The sequence below is a fragment of the Leptonychotes weddellii genome, chromosome 4 (assembly GCF_054177405.1).
Source record: "Leptonychotes weddellii isolate Sample4059 chromosome 4, ASM5417740v2, whole genome shotgun sequence".
Taxonomy (NCBI): Eukaryota; Metazoa; Chordata; class Mammalia; order Carnivora; family Phocidae; genus Leptonychotes; species Leptonychotes weddellii.
Window position 1 is genome coordinate 48,425,239 of NC_138372.1, and position 19,346 is coordinate 48,444,584.

Below are 19,346 nucleotides of genomic sequence, written 5' to 3' on the forward strand. Positions count from 1 at the left end.
GCCCCCAGCACCTTATCTTTCCCCATTTGCACAGCACTTGGTAAACTTGGTGCTTGCCTTCCTCACCACAACCATGCAGGTGTGTTAGGCTGTTCTGGAAGCTGTCCCAGATGCTGATAAGCCCTTGGCAGTAGGATAGAAAGGGAAAAGGGAAGTTTTGGCTGACATCTCCAGGTCTGACTCCTTACTCATCGGGAGAGTTTCAGTGGTATCTTTAAAGTTTTAGGATAAATGATAGGGCCCCTGCTCTTTTTTTGTGTCTCTAACAGATAAGTATCTTAGATTCTAATTTCCTTAGTTTGTTATATATGAATCTCTTGTGATCAGTAATGGGTAGGGTTTGGTAAAGTCGTAAGTCTGCAGGGATGTTTTAAATGCAGGCAATGTACAGAGGGGGTGGGTACTAGCTAGGCGGAGAGCAGTGGAAGAATGTGTGTGCTTGTGTGTCACAGTTTGGACTAATGTCTTGGCATGGCTGTCCCATTTCCTGACATGTAAGAACTGGATCTTAAGGCCGCACATATTTGGCAAGCCCTATTATGTTACCCTCCCAAGGGAGTGCTTGGGTAATGAAGGTGATAGATAATATTGGGTAGGTACTGGTGGGACCAGAGACATGAGAGAATATGGAAAGAATCCCTTTTAAAATATCTTTATTGCGGGCGCCTGGGTGGCTCAGTCGTTAAGCGTCTGCCTTCGGCTCAGGTCATGATCCCAGGGTCCTGGGATCGAGTCCCACGTCAGGCTCCCTCCTCGGCGGGGAAGCCTGCTTCTCCCTCTCCCACTCCCGCTGCTTGTGTTCCTGCTCTCGCTATCTCTGTCTCTGTCAAATAAATAAATAAAGTCTTTAAAAAAAAGAAAAAAAAATATCTTTATTGCATTAGATTTTAGTGTCTGTAAACAATTACAGCATTCAGGGAGTGCAGGATTTAAATGAGAAACACAACTTTGTCAGATTATACCACTTGGATAAAATGGCATGGGCTCCGGAAATCTATAATTAAATATATTTTTGAAAATGAAAAATATAGTGGAACATCTGGTTTATTTCACTACGGAAGTGCCTGGGCATTTGCTTATATAAGTGTGATTGACTTTGGCCGATATGTGGATTTCTCTGTGTAAAATAACAGTATTTTAATTAAATTTTTTCTGCTTGATTCTGTTTGTGTTGTAAATAAATTATTCACGCACGCACACACATGCTCATTAGAAAATGGCTGTCGTCTTTAGAAAATCTAATGTTTGTTCATTTTTCTTTTTGTTCCAGCGGATATTCAACTCCTTTGTTTACACTGAGAAAATCTCAAATGGAGAAAGTGAAGTACAGCAGGTAAGAGGTTATTTAGTACTTGACCTTCTCTTTGTCTTGCTTTTGGATATGGCCTCACTACTCTTTGCGGGCCATGTCCACGTGAGGTTTCCCACAGTTCGGTGTAGGGTTTCATCTATGTCTTAAGCGTAACGGTGACAACCTCAGACTTGAAATTCTTGCAGGCCATTGAAATAATGGTACTGGGGATTTTTTTTGCTATTTGTGTTGTACGTTGGAAGTATGATTTGATTCCTTTTCGTTGTGAAGATTCCTAAACTGACCCAAATTTTGAAATATTAGAAATTATTTCATCTGATACTGGAAGTGCCCAGGCTTTGGAATCAGACCAACCCAGGTCAAATTCTGGTTTTCTCACTTATTCCATGACCCCCAGTAAGCAAGTTAGCCTTTTTGATCTGCTGTTTCTCGGTTTTAAATAAGGTGAATACAATATCTCCTTTATGAGATAGTGAGAATTAAATGAAGTAATGTCGAGATAATTGAGAACAAATGAAATCCTTTATGTGGAAGATTCAGGCATAGAAGCAGCTCAGTGGATATTGGCTTCTTTTGTTCTTTAATTTTTCTTTCCTCTTGTATTCTTCGTTTGCTTCTTTCCTTCCATCTCCTTTCAATGCTGTGTGGGGTCAAAAAGTTCTGAGGCCAGATTCTATTTACTTTATTTATAGCTACCTTCAGATGGACTGCTTCCTAAAGTAAAACATAGTGTTGGTGAACTTGGTCATAAATAATTGATCTGTGCTTGAAAAGAAGGGTGGTAAAGAGGATTCCGGGTTCTAATTTCAACTAATCCGCCAACTTCATTACACTATGTGACCGTCAACTGGTAATTTGAAGTGAGGTTGGAAACTTAAGTAAAAAACAGAACCAAGCTAAAAACCAGAGTGTAGCGGAGTGCTTCCACAGAATAAAAAGATAACTATAGTAAAACACACAATAATTCAAACTCTCTGAGATGCTGCCTTTATTTTATTCATGGAAAATAGCTTGACTTGATCTGAACTAAAGAAGTGCTATACAAGAGACAAAAAGCTTTGCAAGTGTCATTAGAGTGAAGTTATTTATGGGGTAGTTATTTATTTATAATAAATTACTGTGGTTTAATTTTGAAGTTCAGCATTTCCTGTGTATAGACCTTAAAATGTTTTATTGGTTTCTGCAGGTTAAATTTAGAGGATGTAAGCACTTACGTATGTACTCTTTTTCTTAGCTTTAGATATTTTTAAAAACTAATGACCTCAAATTACAGTGAATATGATGTGGTTTGCTGTATCGAGTCTTATCTTAATAATTCCTGTCTTATTTTTATTCCAGCAAACTGAGAAGTGCTTTAAGGTCATGAAATTTAAAAGGGTTTTTATGGGAGGGAAGATTTCTACACAAAGCATGTTGGAGGAAACTTTCTGGGAGACCAAAGGCCACTTGATAACATTTTAAAGAAACTGACCCAGGGATATCAGCTTTGTTGCTTTCCTTGAAGTAACAGATACAGGTTCTTCCTTCAGCTGTTTTCAAATGTGAAACTTGTTTTGTTTTCCCAGACTGATGTCATTGCTTTATTTATCAAGCTGTGCACAAGTTTGGAAACCTTTAATAATTTTTTAAAATTATAGCAACTGAGCACGAATGGAACACTGGTGCTTATCACATTGAATTTTTGTTCTCCAAATAATCTTGAAGGAAAGATACCCTGATTACAGATAAGCAAACTGAAGCTCCAAGAGATAAAATAAGTTACCTGTAGCCTCATGACGGTTACCTTAGCTAGTTTTCAAAATAAGTTTGACACAAATTTTATATATGTGTATATATATGTATATTTTTTTATTTTGAGAGTTCATTTTTAAAATTTGTATTTTCAATTCAAAACAGTAGCTTCTGCTAAGCTTTTTTTTTTTGGTATTGAGTAATTCAAACGAGTTATCACGTAGTTCTGTGTTCCCCCCCTCTGATTGTGAAAAAGTTGACCCAGAATGTACTTTTAACCTTCCTCCAATCTCTCTAGTCTGCCCTCTGGAAGAACCCTGAACAAATAGATCTTATGCCTCTTTTGCATCCAGTATGTGGAGATAATTATCATGTCATCATTATTATAAGAACAATCATAACTGCTTATAAGATTTGTTTGATAAGTCAAAACAGGCTAGTTATTCAAAGTAGATTATTGACCTCTATACTCCATTTTAGCTCACAGCCTTTAATGGACCACTTCATGTTTTGGTATATTTTATAGGATCTGGAATCAGGATCAGGAAACTTGAGTTTTCTATCTATCATTCCTCCATTGGGGGTAATGAAAACTAGAGCCTCATGGGTTCTTACCCTCCCACCTTACTAATCAAATCTTACTGAGATTTGGATCTGACTTGTGCATACTATATAAGTTGGCAGTAAATCTAATGTGCTGTTAATATCTTCTGGTTAGGGGAGCAAAGTAATTAAAACTAATAAAAAACATTTTGTGATTCTTGACTCTTACCACAAAACTCTCTATGGTATAGACTTTGCTTTGCTTTTTCTAATTATTTCTTTTAAATTAACCTTCAGAGTGTGACTCTAGGTGCCTAACAATGTGTTTTAAATCTTTAATTAGTTCAGTATCTGTAGTTTCACTGCCAAAAATCTATGGCAACAGCCTCAGGAAACTAAAAATCCCATGCACATATTCTCATGTGGAGCATTTCCCATAGACTACGTTTTTTTAAAACTTTGAGAAATGAAGTTGTATGAGCACATAAAGCCATTATATGAAATTGAACTCGAATCAAGAAAAATAAATTTTTGATCAAGTGCCCCAAAGAGAGCAAAACATCATCCATAAAACACAAAGCAATGAAGAAGAAACAAAAGGAGAAAGAGCCTCTTGGAGCACTTAATTGGATCATTAAAGAAACCAGAGGCACCTTGGACATGTTTCAAGAGTTTGGTCTAACTTTTTCACAAATGCTCTAATAATTATTTAGGTTAATCATTTGTTCAATGAAATAGCAAACCTATTTCCATCATGCACTGTTTCATAAATTATTGATGGCAGTGGCTTATTTTAGAAGACTTCAGAATTCTTTTGGAACGGGCAGTCATAGTAAGTCATGTGTGCAGTGTACCTGACCTTGGGCCAAGTACTCCTTCTTTCTTAATCCGTTTTTCTCTCTTCAGGATCCTATTCTTCAGCATGTAAACATGCTATTCTCCTGTCTTAAGCATAAACAAACCCTTGACCCTGCTTCCTCCTCTGTGTACTGCCCCATTTTTCTTTCCCTTTGAAGCACAAACCATCACAAGGTGTCTATACTCCCTAGATCCAGTTCTCCCATTCTCTCTGAAACGTTCTCCAGCCCTACAAGTCCCACAAAACTGCTCTCTTCAAGGTCACCAGTGATGCCCACTTTGCTAAATCCCGGGTCCTCGTTGTATTTGATAAACGTTAGTATGAAGAAGTTGATCCTTTCCGTTGTGTTGATAAACTTACCTGGCTTGGCCCTGCAGGACCCCACACTTGCCTCCTTTCTGTTTCTTGGCATATTCCTGCCTTTTAGGGCTTTGCACTGGTGCTGTTCAGACATACGTCCCCAGGGACCTTCACCTGCTCCAAGTCTTTCCTCAGAAGTCACTTGCTGAAAGAGGTGACCACCATATTTTAAAATGCAACCCACCCTGCCTGCCAAACTCCTGATTTTCCTTCACTTTGTTCTACTCACCCCCCCCACCTTATTACTTATCACTTTGTGGTTTTAGGGTATTTGCTTTATAAATCTAGTTTGGAAACATTTCCTTGTCCTTTACTTTCAAAAAAAGTATATAACATTGGTAGTATTTCTTCCCTTGATGTTTGGTAGAATATACCTGGAATGCCATCTGGACTTGGAGCACTCTTTGTGGGCAGGTTTTTGATCATCAGTTTCTTTAATAGCTATAGGTCTTTGGGTTTTGTGGGTGGAGTTGAGGCGGGGGGAGGTGTAGTTTTTTTTTTTCTCCTCAGATTTTCTGTCTTGTATCAATTTTAGTAAGTGGATTTTTTTCAAAAATTTGTCTTTTTCATCTAAGTTGTCAAATTTGTTGGCATAAAAGTGTTTAGAATATTTTGCTATCTTTTTTTTTTAATATTTTTTTTTTTTTAAAGATTTTATTTATTTGCGAGAGAGACAAAGAGAGACAGAGAGCATGAGAGGGAGGAGGGTCAGAGGGAGAAGCAGACTCCCCACCGAGCAGGGAGCCCGATGCGGGACTCGATCCCGGGACTCCAGGATCACGACCTGAGCCGAAGGCAGTCGCTTAACCAACTGAGCCACCCAGGCGCCCTATTTTGCTATCTTTTTAATACCTGTAGGCTAAAAGAAGAACATAAAGAAAAATCAGTAAAACCAAATGCTGGTTCTTTGGGAAAATCTATTAAAAGGATAAATGAGACTGACAGAGAATGAGAGAACAAATTGCAAAGTAAATTGGTGATGACCAAGTTTTTAAAACTTGGCCTCATTAATTTTTTCCACTTTCTATTTCACAGATTTAAGCTCTTTATTATTTCTTTCCTTGTGTTTTAGGTTAATTTTGGTCTTCCTCTTCTTAAATTGGAATTTTAGGTCATTTTTTTTTTTTTTTTACACCTTTCTGTTTTTCAAATAGAGGCACTTGACACTATAAACTGTCCTCTAAGCACTTGTCATCCCACAAAGATTGAGATCATGGTTTTCTTATAGTTCAATTTTTTAAATATTTTCTAACTTCTTTTTTGACCCATGGATTACTTTATAGTGTGTTGTCCAATTTCCAAAACATTTGGGGTTTTCTTAGCTATTGTTACTAATTCCTAATTTAATTTCACTGTGATCAGAGAATATATCTATGATTTCAGTCTTTCTTAATTTATTGAAACTTGGGTTTTATGGCCCAATATATGATTTATTTCAGTGAATATACCATGTAAACTTGAAAAGAATGTGTATTCTTCAGTTGCTGACTGTTAGGTTCTTTATATACCCATTAGGTTAAGCAGGTTGATAATTCAGATCATTTATTTTGGGGCTGATTTTTATTTTGTCTAATTCCATCATTGCTAAGAGGGTTGTTAATATCTGTATTGGTGGAGTTGTATAATTTTTCCTTTAATTCTGCCCATTTTTGCCTCCTGTAATTTGAGGCTTCATTATTGGGCATGTATGCATTTAAAATTATTTGGTCTTCCTGATGAGTTGTTTTTGACATTATAAATTGTTCTTTATGTCTGGCTACAGTGGTCTTTCCTTGAAGTTTGTTTAAGCTGATATTATATAGCCACTCCAGCCTTTCTATGCTTACTATTTGCACCATGTCTTTTCATAAGCATTTACTTTCAGTGTCTCCATTGTTAACAGTGTATCTTTTGTAGACGGAACATAGTTGAGGCTTTTTTATCTGACAATTTTGGTCTTTTTTTTTTTCTTTTATATATATTTTTTTATTATGTTATGTTAATCACCATACATTACATCATTAGTTTTTGACGTAACGTTCCATGATTCATTGTTTGCGTATAACACCCAGTGCTCCATGCAGTATGTGCCCTCTTTAATACCCATCACCAGGCTAACCCATCCTCCCACCCCCCTCTGACAATGTTGGTCTTTTAATTGGGAGTATTTACTTTGATTGTTGGATTTGGGTCAGCTGTTTTTCATCTTCCCCTTTTAGTTCCTCCCCCACCTCCTTTTGAATTTTTGATGTTTTTTGGGGAATTTCATATTAATCTATTTTAGCTTTTTTAATCTATATTTCTCTACTTATTTTTAGATTTATGCTCTATAAATTACAATACACAACCTTAACTTATTACAGTCTATTCCATTTGGAGTTTAATATTCTATCACTTCATATAAAAACTAGAACGCTCAGCCTTATAGGTCCATTTTCCCACTACTGTCCTTCATGCTAGAGTTCTATCTATTGTAAACTGCACAAGAGAATGTTAGGCTTTGCTTTAAATTGTCCTATGAATTTAATAAATTAAAAGAAAAATAAATGTTGGATACTTGCCATTTCCAGTAAGCTTCATTTCTTTCCAAAGATAATCAACTGATAATCTAAAAACTTATTTTAATATTTAGTTGTAGTGAAGATTTTCTGGTGACAAAGTCTCTTTCTCATTCTTGTGCTCAGAAAATGTCGCTTGACACTGAATTCTAGACTGACTTCTTTTAATCTTTTAATGCATAAATGATCCACTGTGTACTGGACTCCACCTTCTGACAAGTCCATAAAAGTTGTCACAGTGTATGATATCATTGCCCCACCCACACTCCATGGATGCTTTCACAATTTTTCCCTCTTTGGTTTTCAGCAATTTGACTATAACTGTCTAAACTTACCAGTCTTGGGGCGCCTGGGTGGCTCAGTCATTAAGTGTCTGCCTTCGGCTCAGGTCATGATCCCAGGGTCCTGGGATTGAGCCCCGCATCGGGCTCCCTGCTCGCGGGAAGCCTGCTGCTCCCTCTCCCGCTCCCCCTGCTTGTGTTCCCTCTCTCGCTGTGTCTCTCTCTGTCAAATAAATAAATAAAATCTTTAAAAAAAAAATAAACTTATCAGTCTTTATTTATCATCCCTGGTGTGTTTTGAGCTTTCTGAGTCTATAAATATCTGGTCTTAATCAAATTTGGGGACTTTTTGATCATTACTTCCTCAAATATTTTTTTCTGCCTCATTCTCTTTTCTCCTGCTGGGACTTTGATTACATATATGCTAGATCTTTTGATATTTTACGAGTTCCTGAGATAATGTCATCTCCTCCTTTTAAAAATTATTTTCCCCTCTGACCTTCAGATTAGATCATTTTTATTGATCTAGAAATTTACTCCTAGTGTCTCAACCTGCTGTTGAACTCCACAGATAGATTTTTTAAAACTTCAGTATCCTATTTTTAAACTCCAGGATTTCCATTTGTTTCTTTCTAATAGAGTATTTTTCTAAGATTTTTTTCATTCATTGCAAGCATGTTTTCCTTTGTATCCTTGAGCATAGTTATGATAGCCGCTTTAGAATCCTGTCTGCAGGTTCTAACATACACAAATATTTGAACTTGATTTTTGTTGATTCTTTACTCTTGGAAATTGGTCACACTTTGGGTTTTCTTCTGTCAAAAAAATTTGGATTGTACTCTGGAGACTGTGGAAAAATTTTGGATTCTATTATCTTCCTGTGAGGAGAGTTGATTGTTTTGGCAGGCAATTAGGTTGATTGGATGCAAACTGCTAGTCTGTTTCTTGTGTTTCAAAACATTCTAGCATTTAAAATACATTCTGGTAGAAGTCTGTAGTTTTTATTAATTATTCTTAGGAATTGTTTTTTGATACTGACAATTCTATCTGCAAGATTTAAAATTTGATGTTTTATTTCACCAAATACCATTCATTGGAGTACAGTAAAGGAGAAGCATATTGGTTTTATAAGAACTTAATGCTTGGCAGGTGCTAATCCTCCAAATTATTCTTGTACCTCAGTAAAAATTCAAGTCCCCCCAGTCATGAGGAATTTGGACCAGGTCAAAGCAATGGATTAGAATCCATCTAAAAATTAGTATCTAGATCATGCACAAAATTCTATCCCTGTATTCATAGGAGAAGAAAAATACTTTGTAGCAGAACAAACACAAAATAGTTCTTTCTTCAAAGAGATTATGAATAGAAGTAGTCAATCTTAGATGATACTTCATACACTAAAATGTAAATAATCAGTTGTAAGTAGTGTGATGTTTCAGAATTTTAGAGTTGGGACCTCTGAGACCATGGTTATAAGGCCAGAAAGGTTAGGAAACTTTACTCTTTGGGACAGCCTCTTTGTAGGGTTGTTTGAGATGGAGAACTAAAGAGCCTCATCTTTTGATATGGAAAACTTAAGCTCTATGCAGGTTTTATCATTTACAATCTATTTGATTTTTGGCATGATACTTTAGTGTCTGCATCCGCTTTATTTATAAAATGGGGGTGACAGTCTATCTTGCAAGATTGCTTAAAAAGTTACATGGCTAGCACAGACTAGATGTTTCAGTATTTTGTGTTCTGCTTTCAGAATACAAAAGGGTGGTGGAGAGTGCATATAAGAGTAGAGGAGTGAGAAGATGGCTATTCTTAGTGTGTTATTTAATCCTCTTAGGTAAGGCCTGTAAGAAAAGATCTGTGAATTTTAAAGAATTTCCAGGAGAGAATGATCACAGAAAGACCCTGGAAGGGACTAGTGGGAGCTTTAAGTAGAAGCCATGCTAGTTGAGAAATGAGAGGCTGGACATGGGATTTATATCGGTTTTGCATTTGTATTACTTCTGTATTTCTATTACCAGAAACTCTTCACTGTAGGAAAATCTGGTTGTGTTGTTGAACTGTGCACTGCACCACAGGGAGAAAGGGACAGTGGTGGACAAGAGGAGGTGTGGAAGTGCCAAGCACTTGGGAATCATGTCTTTGAATTCTGGCTCCCTGTGCCCAGTACTAGGTAGGCATTTAGCAAATATTTGTTGAAAAAAGTGTCTAGAGATACTCTGTGCCTCAATATTCGTATTTCCAGAATCTAGATTTATTTTGGGTTGCCCTGCCAAGCATAACCTAGTGTGGTAGTAGCCTGAAGGCTCTCATTTTGTTTATAATTACCTAGTTAAGTATGTTCAAGGCTCAGACTTGTCCAGAGTAGAGGAATCCTGGTGGTGGTGTAGATGGATTCCATTCTTTGCCTCTAACCTTTCCCCCACCTGTCCCCGGGGGATTTATTTAGGCTGAGCCCTGGTTTCGTTCACCCACTTAACCGAAATCTACACTTGGCTCTGTGTTTATTGTAAGTGTTCATGAAATTTTTGTTGAATGAGTGAACAAAAGGCACTGAATTGGTAGGAAGGTAAAAGAAAGGTTGAAAGCTAGTTCAGCCACCCAGATGGAGAATTTGTAATGAATCAGCCAAGGCTCAGAGCAAACAGATGATTGTTCTCTCAAACCAGAGTCCTGGCAAATTGAGCTGGTTGTTTAGGTTTCAACCTTGATTGGAAATTAATCTAGGTCTGTTTCAGCTTACTGTTCTTGGTCTGACTTTCCAAAAGAGAAGTTCATTTTTATCTTAGAACCCCTCTTCCTGGGGTGCCTGGGTGGCTTAGTCGTTAAGCGTCTGCCTTTGGCTCAGGTCATGATCTCAGGGTCCTGGGATCGAGCCCCGCATCAGGCTTCTTGCTCAGCGGGAAGCCTGCTTCTCCCTCTCCCACTCCCCCTGCGTGTGTTCCCTCTCTCACTGTGTCTCTCTCTGTCAAATAAATAAATAAAATCTTTAAAAAAAAAAAAAAAAAAGAAGCCCTCTTCCTGGCCTACTTATTCCTTGTCCCATAAAGATGGGATGGTGTTCTATCATTTTGGAAAAATAGTATAAGTGAGAATGTGATAGTTGTAATATTTATGTGGCTCTTTATTTTTTAGTATATCCATGTATATTTTCCCGTTTTATCCTCTTAATGACATTGTAAAAAGTGCAGGTATCCTTATCCCATTTTCCATATGAGAAAACTGTATCAGGGAGGTCATTATAAGTGGTAAAGTGGCAAAGACAGAATTTTCCTAGTTTTGTGTTTTCTTCATATTGTATTGGTTATGATAATAATTGGCATCATTTATTGAATATAAAGTGCTATCATTAAGTCTTATATAGCCACATGATTTCCCCCCCTTACCTCCTTCAGATTTGCCTCAGTGTTCCTTCTCAGTGAGGCCCTTCTGGGCCACTCATTTATAAATTTTATTAATTGTACCCCTCTTTACTTCTTACCCCCATCTCTGTTTTATTTATAGCCTTATAATTTATCACCTAGGATGTATATATGCATTTATTTTTGTTTGTTGAATATATTTCCCTTTGGTGGTTGTTGCTGAATATATTTCCTAGTAGGACCTGAGCTGTAAATGTCCACAATAGCCAAACTATGGAAAGAGCCTAGATGTCCATCAACAGATGAATGGATAAAGAAGATGTGGTATATATATGCAATGGAATATTATGCAGCCATCAAAAATGAAGTCTTGCCATTTGCAACGACATGGATGGAACTAGAGGGTATTATGCTAAGTGAAATAAGTCGATCAGAGAAAGACAATTATCATATGATCTCACTGATGCGAGAAATTTAAGAAACAAGACAGAGTATCATAGGGGAAGGGAGGGAAAAATGGAACAAGATGAAACCAGAGAGGGAGACAAACCATAAGAGACTCTTAATCTCAGGAAACAAACTGTGGGTTGCTGGAGTGGAGGGGGGTGGGAGGGATGGGATGGCTGGGTGAAGGACATTGGGGAGGGTATGTGCTATGGTGAGCTCTGTGAATTGTGTAAGACTGATGACTCACAGACCTGTACCTCTGAAACAAATAATACATTATATGTTAATTTAAAAAATAAAATATTAATTATTAAAAAAAATACCTGAGCTGTATGAGGGCAGAGCTAATTCATTCCTTGATGTGCCCTCAGTACCATGAAGAAGTATCTACATGTACTATATGGTAGGTACTCAGTAAATATTTGCTATGTGAATTCATAATCCTCAAAACCAGCTCTATAAGGTTTACTGACAAGGAAAATTATGCACAGGTAAATATCTTGTCCAGGGTCACCTAAGAGGTTAGAGAACTTGATTATGAGTTCAAGTGAATTTAAATGCAATGCCTCCATGAGCTATTTTCAGACTTGTTTCCTAAGGTATGAGGGAAGTACAGCAGAGGCTGTTGTAGAATGTAAGGACGAAGTTCTAGCATTTTTCTCTCCCTTTCTTCCTCTAACAATTCACCTTACTTGTTTGATATATTAGAGTTTAGCATGAAGTTTTATTTTTTAAAGTGGTTTGTCACTTTACAAAAGATCTACAAATGATTATACTACATCATTCTGCTTTTCAAAAATAATCATGCAAGGTTGAGTTTGAATTTGTTTTAAAAGAAATGTGAAAACATTGTGATTAGGAGATACTCCTTAAACTTTGGGAGAGGTAAGAAAATATTAAATGTTCTTATAGCAGAGAGAAAACTTGCGGTATTTGTAGGCCCTCTAAAAATAAACTCCTAAGTGCAGGGACCATGTCAGAATAATGCTGTAGTGCTTTATAGATACTGGGAATGAATGCATAAACTAGAGTTTGATTTCTTGGAGGGGAGATTCTGAGCATACCTCTGGTAAGTGGTCGGCAGTTGATGAATTCAGCAAACATTTGTTGAGGACTTAATATATACTTGGTATTGTAGGAAGAGAAACAAAGAGCTTATCCCAAGGACATAGTTAAGTCACAGGAGACATGTGTGCGTGTATTTGGTAGGTCTTGCTAATCTCTTGCAGGTGATGCCCTAAAGGACAGAAGTGCCCTCTTTGGGAACGACTGACTGACTGTATTTGTGAGACCGAATGGTGATCTGAGTAGATTATCGATCCCATCTGGTGTGGCGGTACTTTCCGTTCAAATTATGTATTTTTTCTAGAAGTCTACTAAATGGGGGATGGGTGCAAGAACTGGTAGGTACCTAGATGGTGTTGCACTTGGGGAAAGATTATTTACTTGATATGACAGTTTGTGTTCTTTTAACAAATGCTGCTTGATGTGAATTATCTCATTGAATTTTTACCACAAACCTGTGATACAAGTGCAATTCCTCTTCCCATTTTAGATTTTAGGAAATTGAAACTCAGCCATGAAATAATTCCCCCAAATCATTCTTGAATTAGGTGATAGGACCAAGATTTTATTCAGTGTGGTCTGATGTTGCTTTTTATACTTCTGCTGCCGGTTTTCTATAGGTCTTCAATTTTTTAAAAGGAAGGTCATTTATTCTTTCCTGAGAGTATTACACATCAACCAAAGGAAGAAAGGAATATGTCTAAACATTTTCAGTACTATGATAAATACTTAGCTGCTAAACAGGGAAAAGATTGAGTTTAAATGCTCAGTGGATACGGGTGAAACGCTGAACGGGGGTGCCTTCTGGACTGTTAGTGACAAGCCTTTTAGCTCTAATAAATCACAAGGATGTAACTTGAGCCTTATGAGGAAGAGCATTATATTACTAATGGATCATCCTGCAGGAACAGAAACAAGATATAAAAGTAAATGAAGTCTTTGACCCTTTTTTTTCTTTTTCACCATTCATCATTATTCCGTTATGAACATAACCCTAAACAGTTGGTTATAATGTATGCCATCATGGAATTTCTATTGGGCTTTTGGCTTTGTTTTGTTGTTGGTGTTTTTTTGTAAATGAGTACCCCCTAAATAAGAACTTTTAGCTAATGGAGTAAGTGAAAAACAGCAGCTGTTGGGTTAGTACTCAGGATTAAAGTCTAACAGAGTGAGCTTTCTTTCTGTTATACACGAGTAGAACTTGGTTAACTCTTTGGCATTCCTAGTGTGGAACTGTGGTTGGTAAAGATTTTGTTAGTATAGTTTCCCTGGAGAATGTAGCAAACCCTTTTTTTTGCTACCTCTCAGAACTCCTGGGTTCTCTCCCAGTATGAAGCTCTGACAATAATCTGAAATACTGAATATTGTCATTATTACTGAGTAATAATCAGGAACTGCTCAGCCAGCTTCTTGGGAGGGGGGAAAGCAAGATGGCTACCTGTCTCACTATTTAATAAATAGCAATTTGGAATTTGAACTATTTATCTTGTTTATATTTTAAGGAAAAAATATATGCAGCATATGTTCCATATGCTTGTTTATATTTGGAAGTTAAAATATGGTTATACGCATGCATGCATGAAAGGTTTAATTCCTATACCAAATACAGGCTGGCTGACTTCAGGCATATGTATATTGTATTTTAGCCAATGTATGTGCCTCGTGTTGAGATAAGTGGAGATAATCCTGCTCACACACACACACCCCTCTCCTGTATACTCACACATTTTATATAATGTACTTACTTCGAACACATAAAGATGCAGTATCTCTTGTTTACAGATATGAATTCTGTGCACATATTTACAATATTTATAACCCAGTGTTCATGTTTACATTTGTGTATGTACCCCTATCTCAGTGATAGAAAATGGAAATCTTTACCTCCCACCACCACCACACACTATTTAATGCTTATAAATTCTAGTTATAGGTTTTTTTGTCGTTATTTTGGCAAAAACCCAGAATAGTCCTTTTCCCCGGTCCCTTAATTCCCACACTTTGTGTTCCCACTGTTGGAGCAAATGAAGGGGGGGCGGGTACTGTTTCTCCATCAACAAAGGCAGGGAGAAGGAAGTGTTGCAGGCAGACAGCACTGGAGAGTAGCTGGAGAGCAGTTCGGAGCCAGGAGCGGGAGGGTGAGGCCTTTGGGGCAGGGTGGGAGAAGAAATGTAAGCTCCCCCGCCGTGACGTGTGCCTCTGCTGCTCCAGCTTTTCACATAACCCTGCAGTCCATATGTGTGCAGATGCCTTCTTTCAGTAAAGCAGAACCTCAGAAAGTATGATCCTGGGCTTCCTACTCAAACTGCATTTAACTAGAAGGGAATGGACTGAGTGTAAGTCTTCATTCCATAAGCCAGGAAGACTTCATCATGAGAAATGAATATTCCACTAAAAATGGAAACAATTAAGCCCATTATACACACGTTTCCAGTATCTCTAGGTTGGATAGTGCTCAGAAATGCTGGGGAGGAGGTAGCAGCCAAGATTTCTCCAAATCCACCCAAAACTGCTCCTCCCACAGAAAAATATCCTCCGATCGTCTACCCTGGCAGAATGCATACACGGAAACTCAGAGTGGATTTGAAAAGCTGATGAGACTCTTAAGAGCGGGGACCAGCTCATCCCTAGTACATTCTGGGGTGCAATAGGAAATACTTACGGTAATGATGTGAAGGAATTAATTGGCTGCTAATATCAAGGGCTTCTGAATTAGCCAAACCCTTTGAAAATCTGGACCCATGAAGTAACACATTGATAAAAATGGAATCCTACCAGGAGCTACAGCTTTAATATTAGAAGACTAGGCAGGTCGGGATCATGCTAAAATAGCTGTTCATGGGTGTTTTCACTGGTTGTTACTTAAGCTGTCTTTAGTCCTTTTATATGCTGCAAAGTGCATGCTGGTTCTTCTGCAAACCCATGGAGAAGTGTTGCGGTCACATCCTCTGACCCCCGTGTCAGTCACCCACCCCTCCGGAGGAAGGTGTTAGCAGTGAATCCTATGCAAACAAACAGCCGATGGGGAGCAGGCATGCACCAGGTCTTCTGTTCGCAATCCTTCCTGTCATCAGATAGGGGATGAGAAGACCTTCCCAAATCCAACTGTGAGTTAGAGAATGATATCAGATGCAGCTTGGCAAGGGAACAGACAGAATAGTTCAGAGAAGGATATAATAAAATTGTTGTGGTTGAGGCAAATATCCTCATTCCTCTGGTTTGGAACCCACATGGGAAACATTACTTTTTTGTTGTTTCTAGCAAGTCTTAATAGCATTTCCCCCTAGCATCCAGGATTTGCACCTCATCTAAGTGGTCTGTGTCGGTGTTGTGGCTGTTTCCTAATTAAAACAACAACAACAACAACCTAGTACCTCCATATCAGTACTTAGAGCTCCATACCTACATTGTAAAGGCCCCTGGATCTCAGAAGCTGCTTTGCCACTACTCCAATATCTTGAAACTAAAGCTACTAAGTACCTTTTCTCTATCTATCGAGATAAGTATATTATAAGCTGGCTTCACTGTTGGAAGGTAGGACACATTTTGGAGGTTGTCCTGAGGTTGTCACACATACTCAAGACTCAGATGATTATGGATATTCAAGACCAGTCTTCAACAGCTGAAGAAATTGCATGTTTATAAGATGCTTTCTCTTGGGGCACCTGGGTGACTCAATCGGTTAAGCATCTGCCTTCGGCTCAGGTCATGATCTCCAGGTCCTGGGATCAAGCCCCTGTGTTGGGCTCCTTGCTCAGTGGGGAGTCTGCCTCCCTCCCTCTCTCTCTTTCAAATAACTAAATCTTTAAAAAAAAAAAAGATGTTTTCTCTTGTAGTGTTTTTTACCCATCGTTTTTAAAGGGAATCTATATTGTGGGAGTTTGTTACCCCAAATATGAAATACACTGTGCATTGGGCTCTGTCTTGCACTGACTTATCATCTTAAAATGGAGGACTAGGAGAATCTCCTACTTACTGTACTGAGCTCTACTGTCATTAGAACTGTGTATTAATGAAGTCCTAAAATGTTATATTCTGTTGTAAAGATAAGTTATTATTCAAAAGGAGGAAATGGAAACATCTTTTTTTTTCCATGCTATCTCAAGATTGTCTTCCCAAGAAACGGATTTACTAAGTTCTTGCCAGGTCAAGGGTAAGGAAGTGTTTAGTAGTAGAAGATTTTTGTTTCCCTGCCAGTGTCCTCTTTCCACTTCATTGCTGAGCTAATTGACACTTGCTGGCAGGTGTTTGATCGATCTGCTCTCAAAGGGCCGGTGAAGAAGCCCTAAAACACTGGTCAGATGGCCTGTAACTGGAGGTTAGCTCAGGTTTTGACTTTCATTTATACAGGAGACTTCCTGAGTCCTAGCAGCGTGCCAGGCTCTGGCCCAGGTTGCAGGGTTGGTTGGAGAGGAAATACTGTTTGCATTGGGTGTGGGGAAAATTGCAGGGTCTCAGAGCCCTCCCAGCTGATCCCCAGTTTCTCTAGTGGCCGTGGCCTCCCGTTACTTGGAATGCTTCTAAAGTTACACCTGGTGTTGATAAGTTATGTGCAGATATTTGTACTCTAAATATGGGCTTTACAAACTAAGAGTAAGGGGCCTGAGTTTTCTCTCCTGTTCCATGATTGTGTCCTTCATAGGTCACCAGAAAATTCCTAAATTCACAAACCCAAGCTATTTCTCCCCCTTTCCTCCCTGATTAATTTCTTATGCAAACTTATCTCCAAAGTTGTGAATTAAATGGTAGAAGTTAGTCCCTATGCTGTGGCTCCTGGTTCTCCCTCAAACCCCCATTTCTCAGCCTCTCAGTTCTTTCTAAGGTCAAGACTAGGCTGAACTTCTTGTTCCTCCTGAAGGAACAGACTGTAAACTTTGAAGGCCTGAGGACTTGCTTATTTTGGTTTAAAGGAACCTCAGCTCAGGGGCTCCTATTACAGAATGAAGTGAGAAGTGGGTTGAAGCCTGCCCTTCCCATTGTTTCTTTTGTTATGATCTGGTTGTTAAGGGGAGAGTGGGGTGAAAAACAGGGCAAGAGCCTATTGAGCCCTTGAGTTGATAACCTTGGCTTTCAGGAGGCTTGGGTGTGTGTTTCCATGACTCTCCTGAAATACCTAACACAAACTGCTGCCCAAAGCAAACCCCATTGTAACCTTAAAAGCAAACCTGCATTTTGCTTAGAGAGAAGCTGCCGCTCTCACCGGTTTCCCAGAGCTCAGCCTCCTCTGGTTCTCTGGCATGTCAGCACTTGCCTTCTGTTTTTTTCCATTGCACTCCTCCCCAGCTCGGCCACAGGGGCCCCACCTCTCACAGGATCAGGGTATGTGACCCTGGAGCCCAGACAGCCTTGCACATCAATCTTCCTGGTCCACCTGCAGTTCGTCTGTCAGCAGCTGCCCTGCTTCTCCACTGGATGTGCTATTCCCACACATCCGTCAGACAACCCTGAAGCCTCTGGGCCATTGGAAAGTCAGACTGGCCCTATTCCATCTATACGTCTTCATCTGTCTTGTGTTGTATCCTTGCCGGCCGCCATGCCCAGGCTCTGCTCTGAGTGATTTCACGAAGCCCAGACTCTAGTGGTCGATGAGCAGCCACCTCCCAACCATGGCCATGGGTCATCAGGATACCTTCTCTGAACTGGTGTTCTGTTTCTGGGCACAACTTATTCCAGAGCAGCTGATACTACCCAGGAGGCAGGTCAAGATAGGGAACTAGACAGGCCCAGAGTTTGATTGGCTTGAACCAGATGAGAGCAGTAGTCTCATAGGTTATCTGCCCTTTCCTAGAACTGGAAGCAGATTTTTCCAATATCGCAAATAATGGTGTATGAGGGCAAATGAATACAGTGATGACCGCTTTTAAGTCCTTTCTAGATGCTGGGCACTACATTAAGTAAAAATGCATAGTACGGTGTTCAAGAATATGGGTTTGATCTAATTATTTATTAGCTGTGTGACCTTGCGCAAATCTATCAGAACCATCTATTAAAAATAGCATATAGCAATTACTGAGAGCTGTTGGGAGAGTTAAAAGGCCTGACGTATAGTCGCTCTTTCAAAGTGCCCAGCACATGGCTGGCAATCAATAAATGCTGAATTGTTATGCTACTGATTTGCCGGGGAAAACGGGATCCTTAGATAGGGAAAAATGAACAATATGAAACAGGATATGAGGGGTCCAAATGGCAAGATCAAGGCGATTTTGGAAAAGAAGGATCTGAGGAGGATTCAAAGAGGCAAAAATTGGGCTGGGACTGAAAGAATGAGTAGAACATAGTTGGATCTGGGAGAGTCGATTTTTTTTTTTCCCCTGCAATTTTGGAGTTTGTAGCACACAGAGAAAATGGAGCTAGGGATTAGAAGAAACCGTCTCCACTTCGTTCGCTCACTTAGCGTGAGTGTGGGCACACCTTCTGAGCCTAGATTTCCTGACTGTTGGAACACTGCTTAGCTCCTAGGGTTGTTGGAAGGCACACGTTAAGACGAGTCCTGTGGAAATGCTTTGAAAATGGCAAAAGACAGGAGTAAAGTCCTCATTAGATCCTGGAGTTTAGAAAGAGAAGATCCTAGACGAATTCTGAGTTATCTCCGATTGTAACTACATAACCTACAGGACATGGTGCTTTCACAGAGTCACTGACAGCCCTCGCAGGTCCTAGCCCAGTGTTAACACCTCTGGCCTGACTCCTCTCCAGTCGCTGAGAATCTGTTCAAGATTCTCCATGTCAATATGTAAAGTCCCCCAAACATAACAAATACAATAACAGCAGTAGTAAAACAACAATCAGTACCATTTATTTGGCATTTACAGTGTTACTCTGCTTCATACTTCACAAACCTCCTCCCTTTTA

The 19,346-nt window shown here is 39.0% G+C and overlaps 1 protein-coding gene across 2 annotated transcripts in view; it reads left to right on the top strand.

Annotated features, from left to right (window-relative positions):
• The window catches only part of CACHD1 (cache domain containing 1), a 205,537-nt gene that overhangs the window by 79,263 nt on the left and 106,928 nt on the right, over positions 1-19,346 (top strand). For both annotated transcript variants that reach the window (XM_081818551.1, XM_081818552.1), the window contains exon 2: positions 1,271-1,333. In XM_081818551.1, coding sequence (XP_081674677.1) covers positions 1,271-1,333 — 63 coding nt within the window. The remainder of the gene's footprint in view (positions 1-1,270; positions 1,334-19,346) is intronic.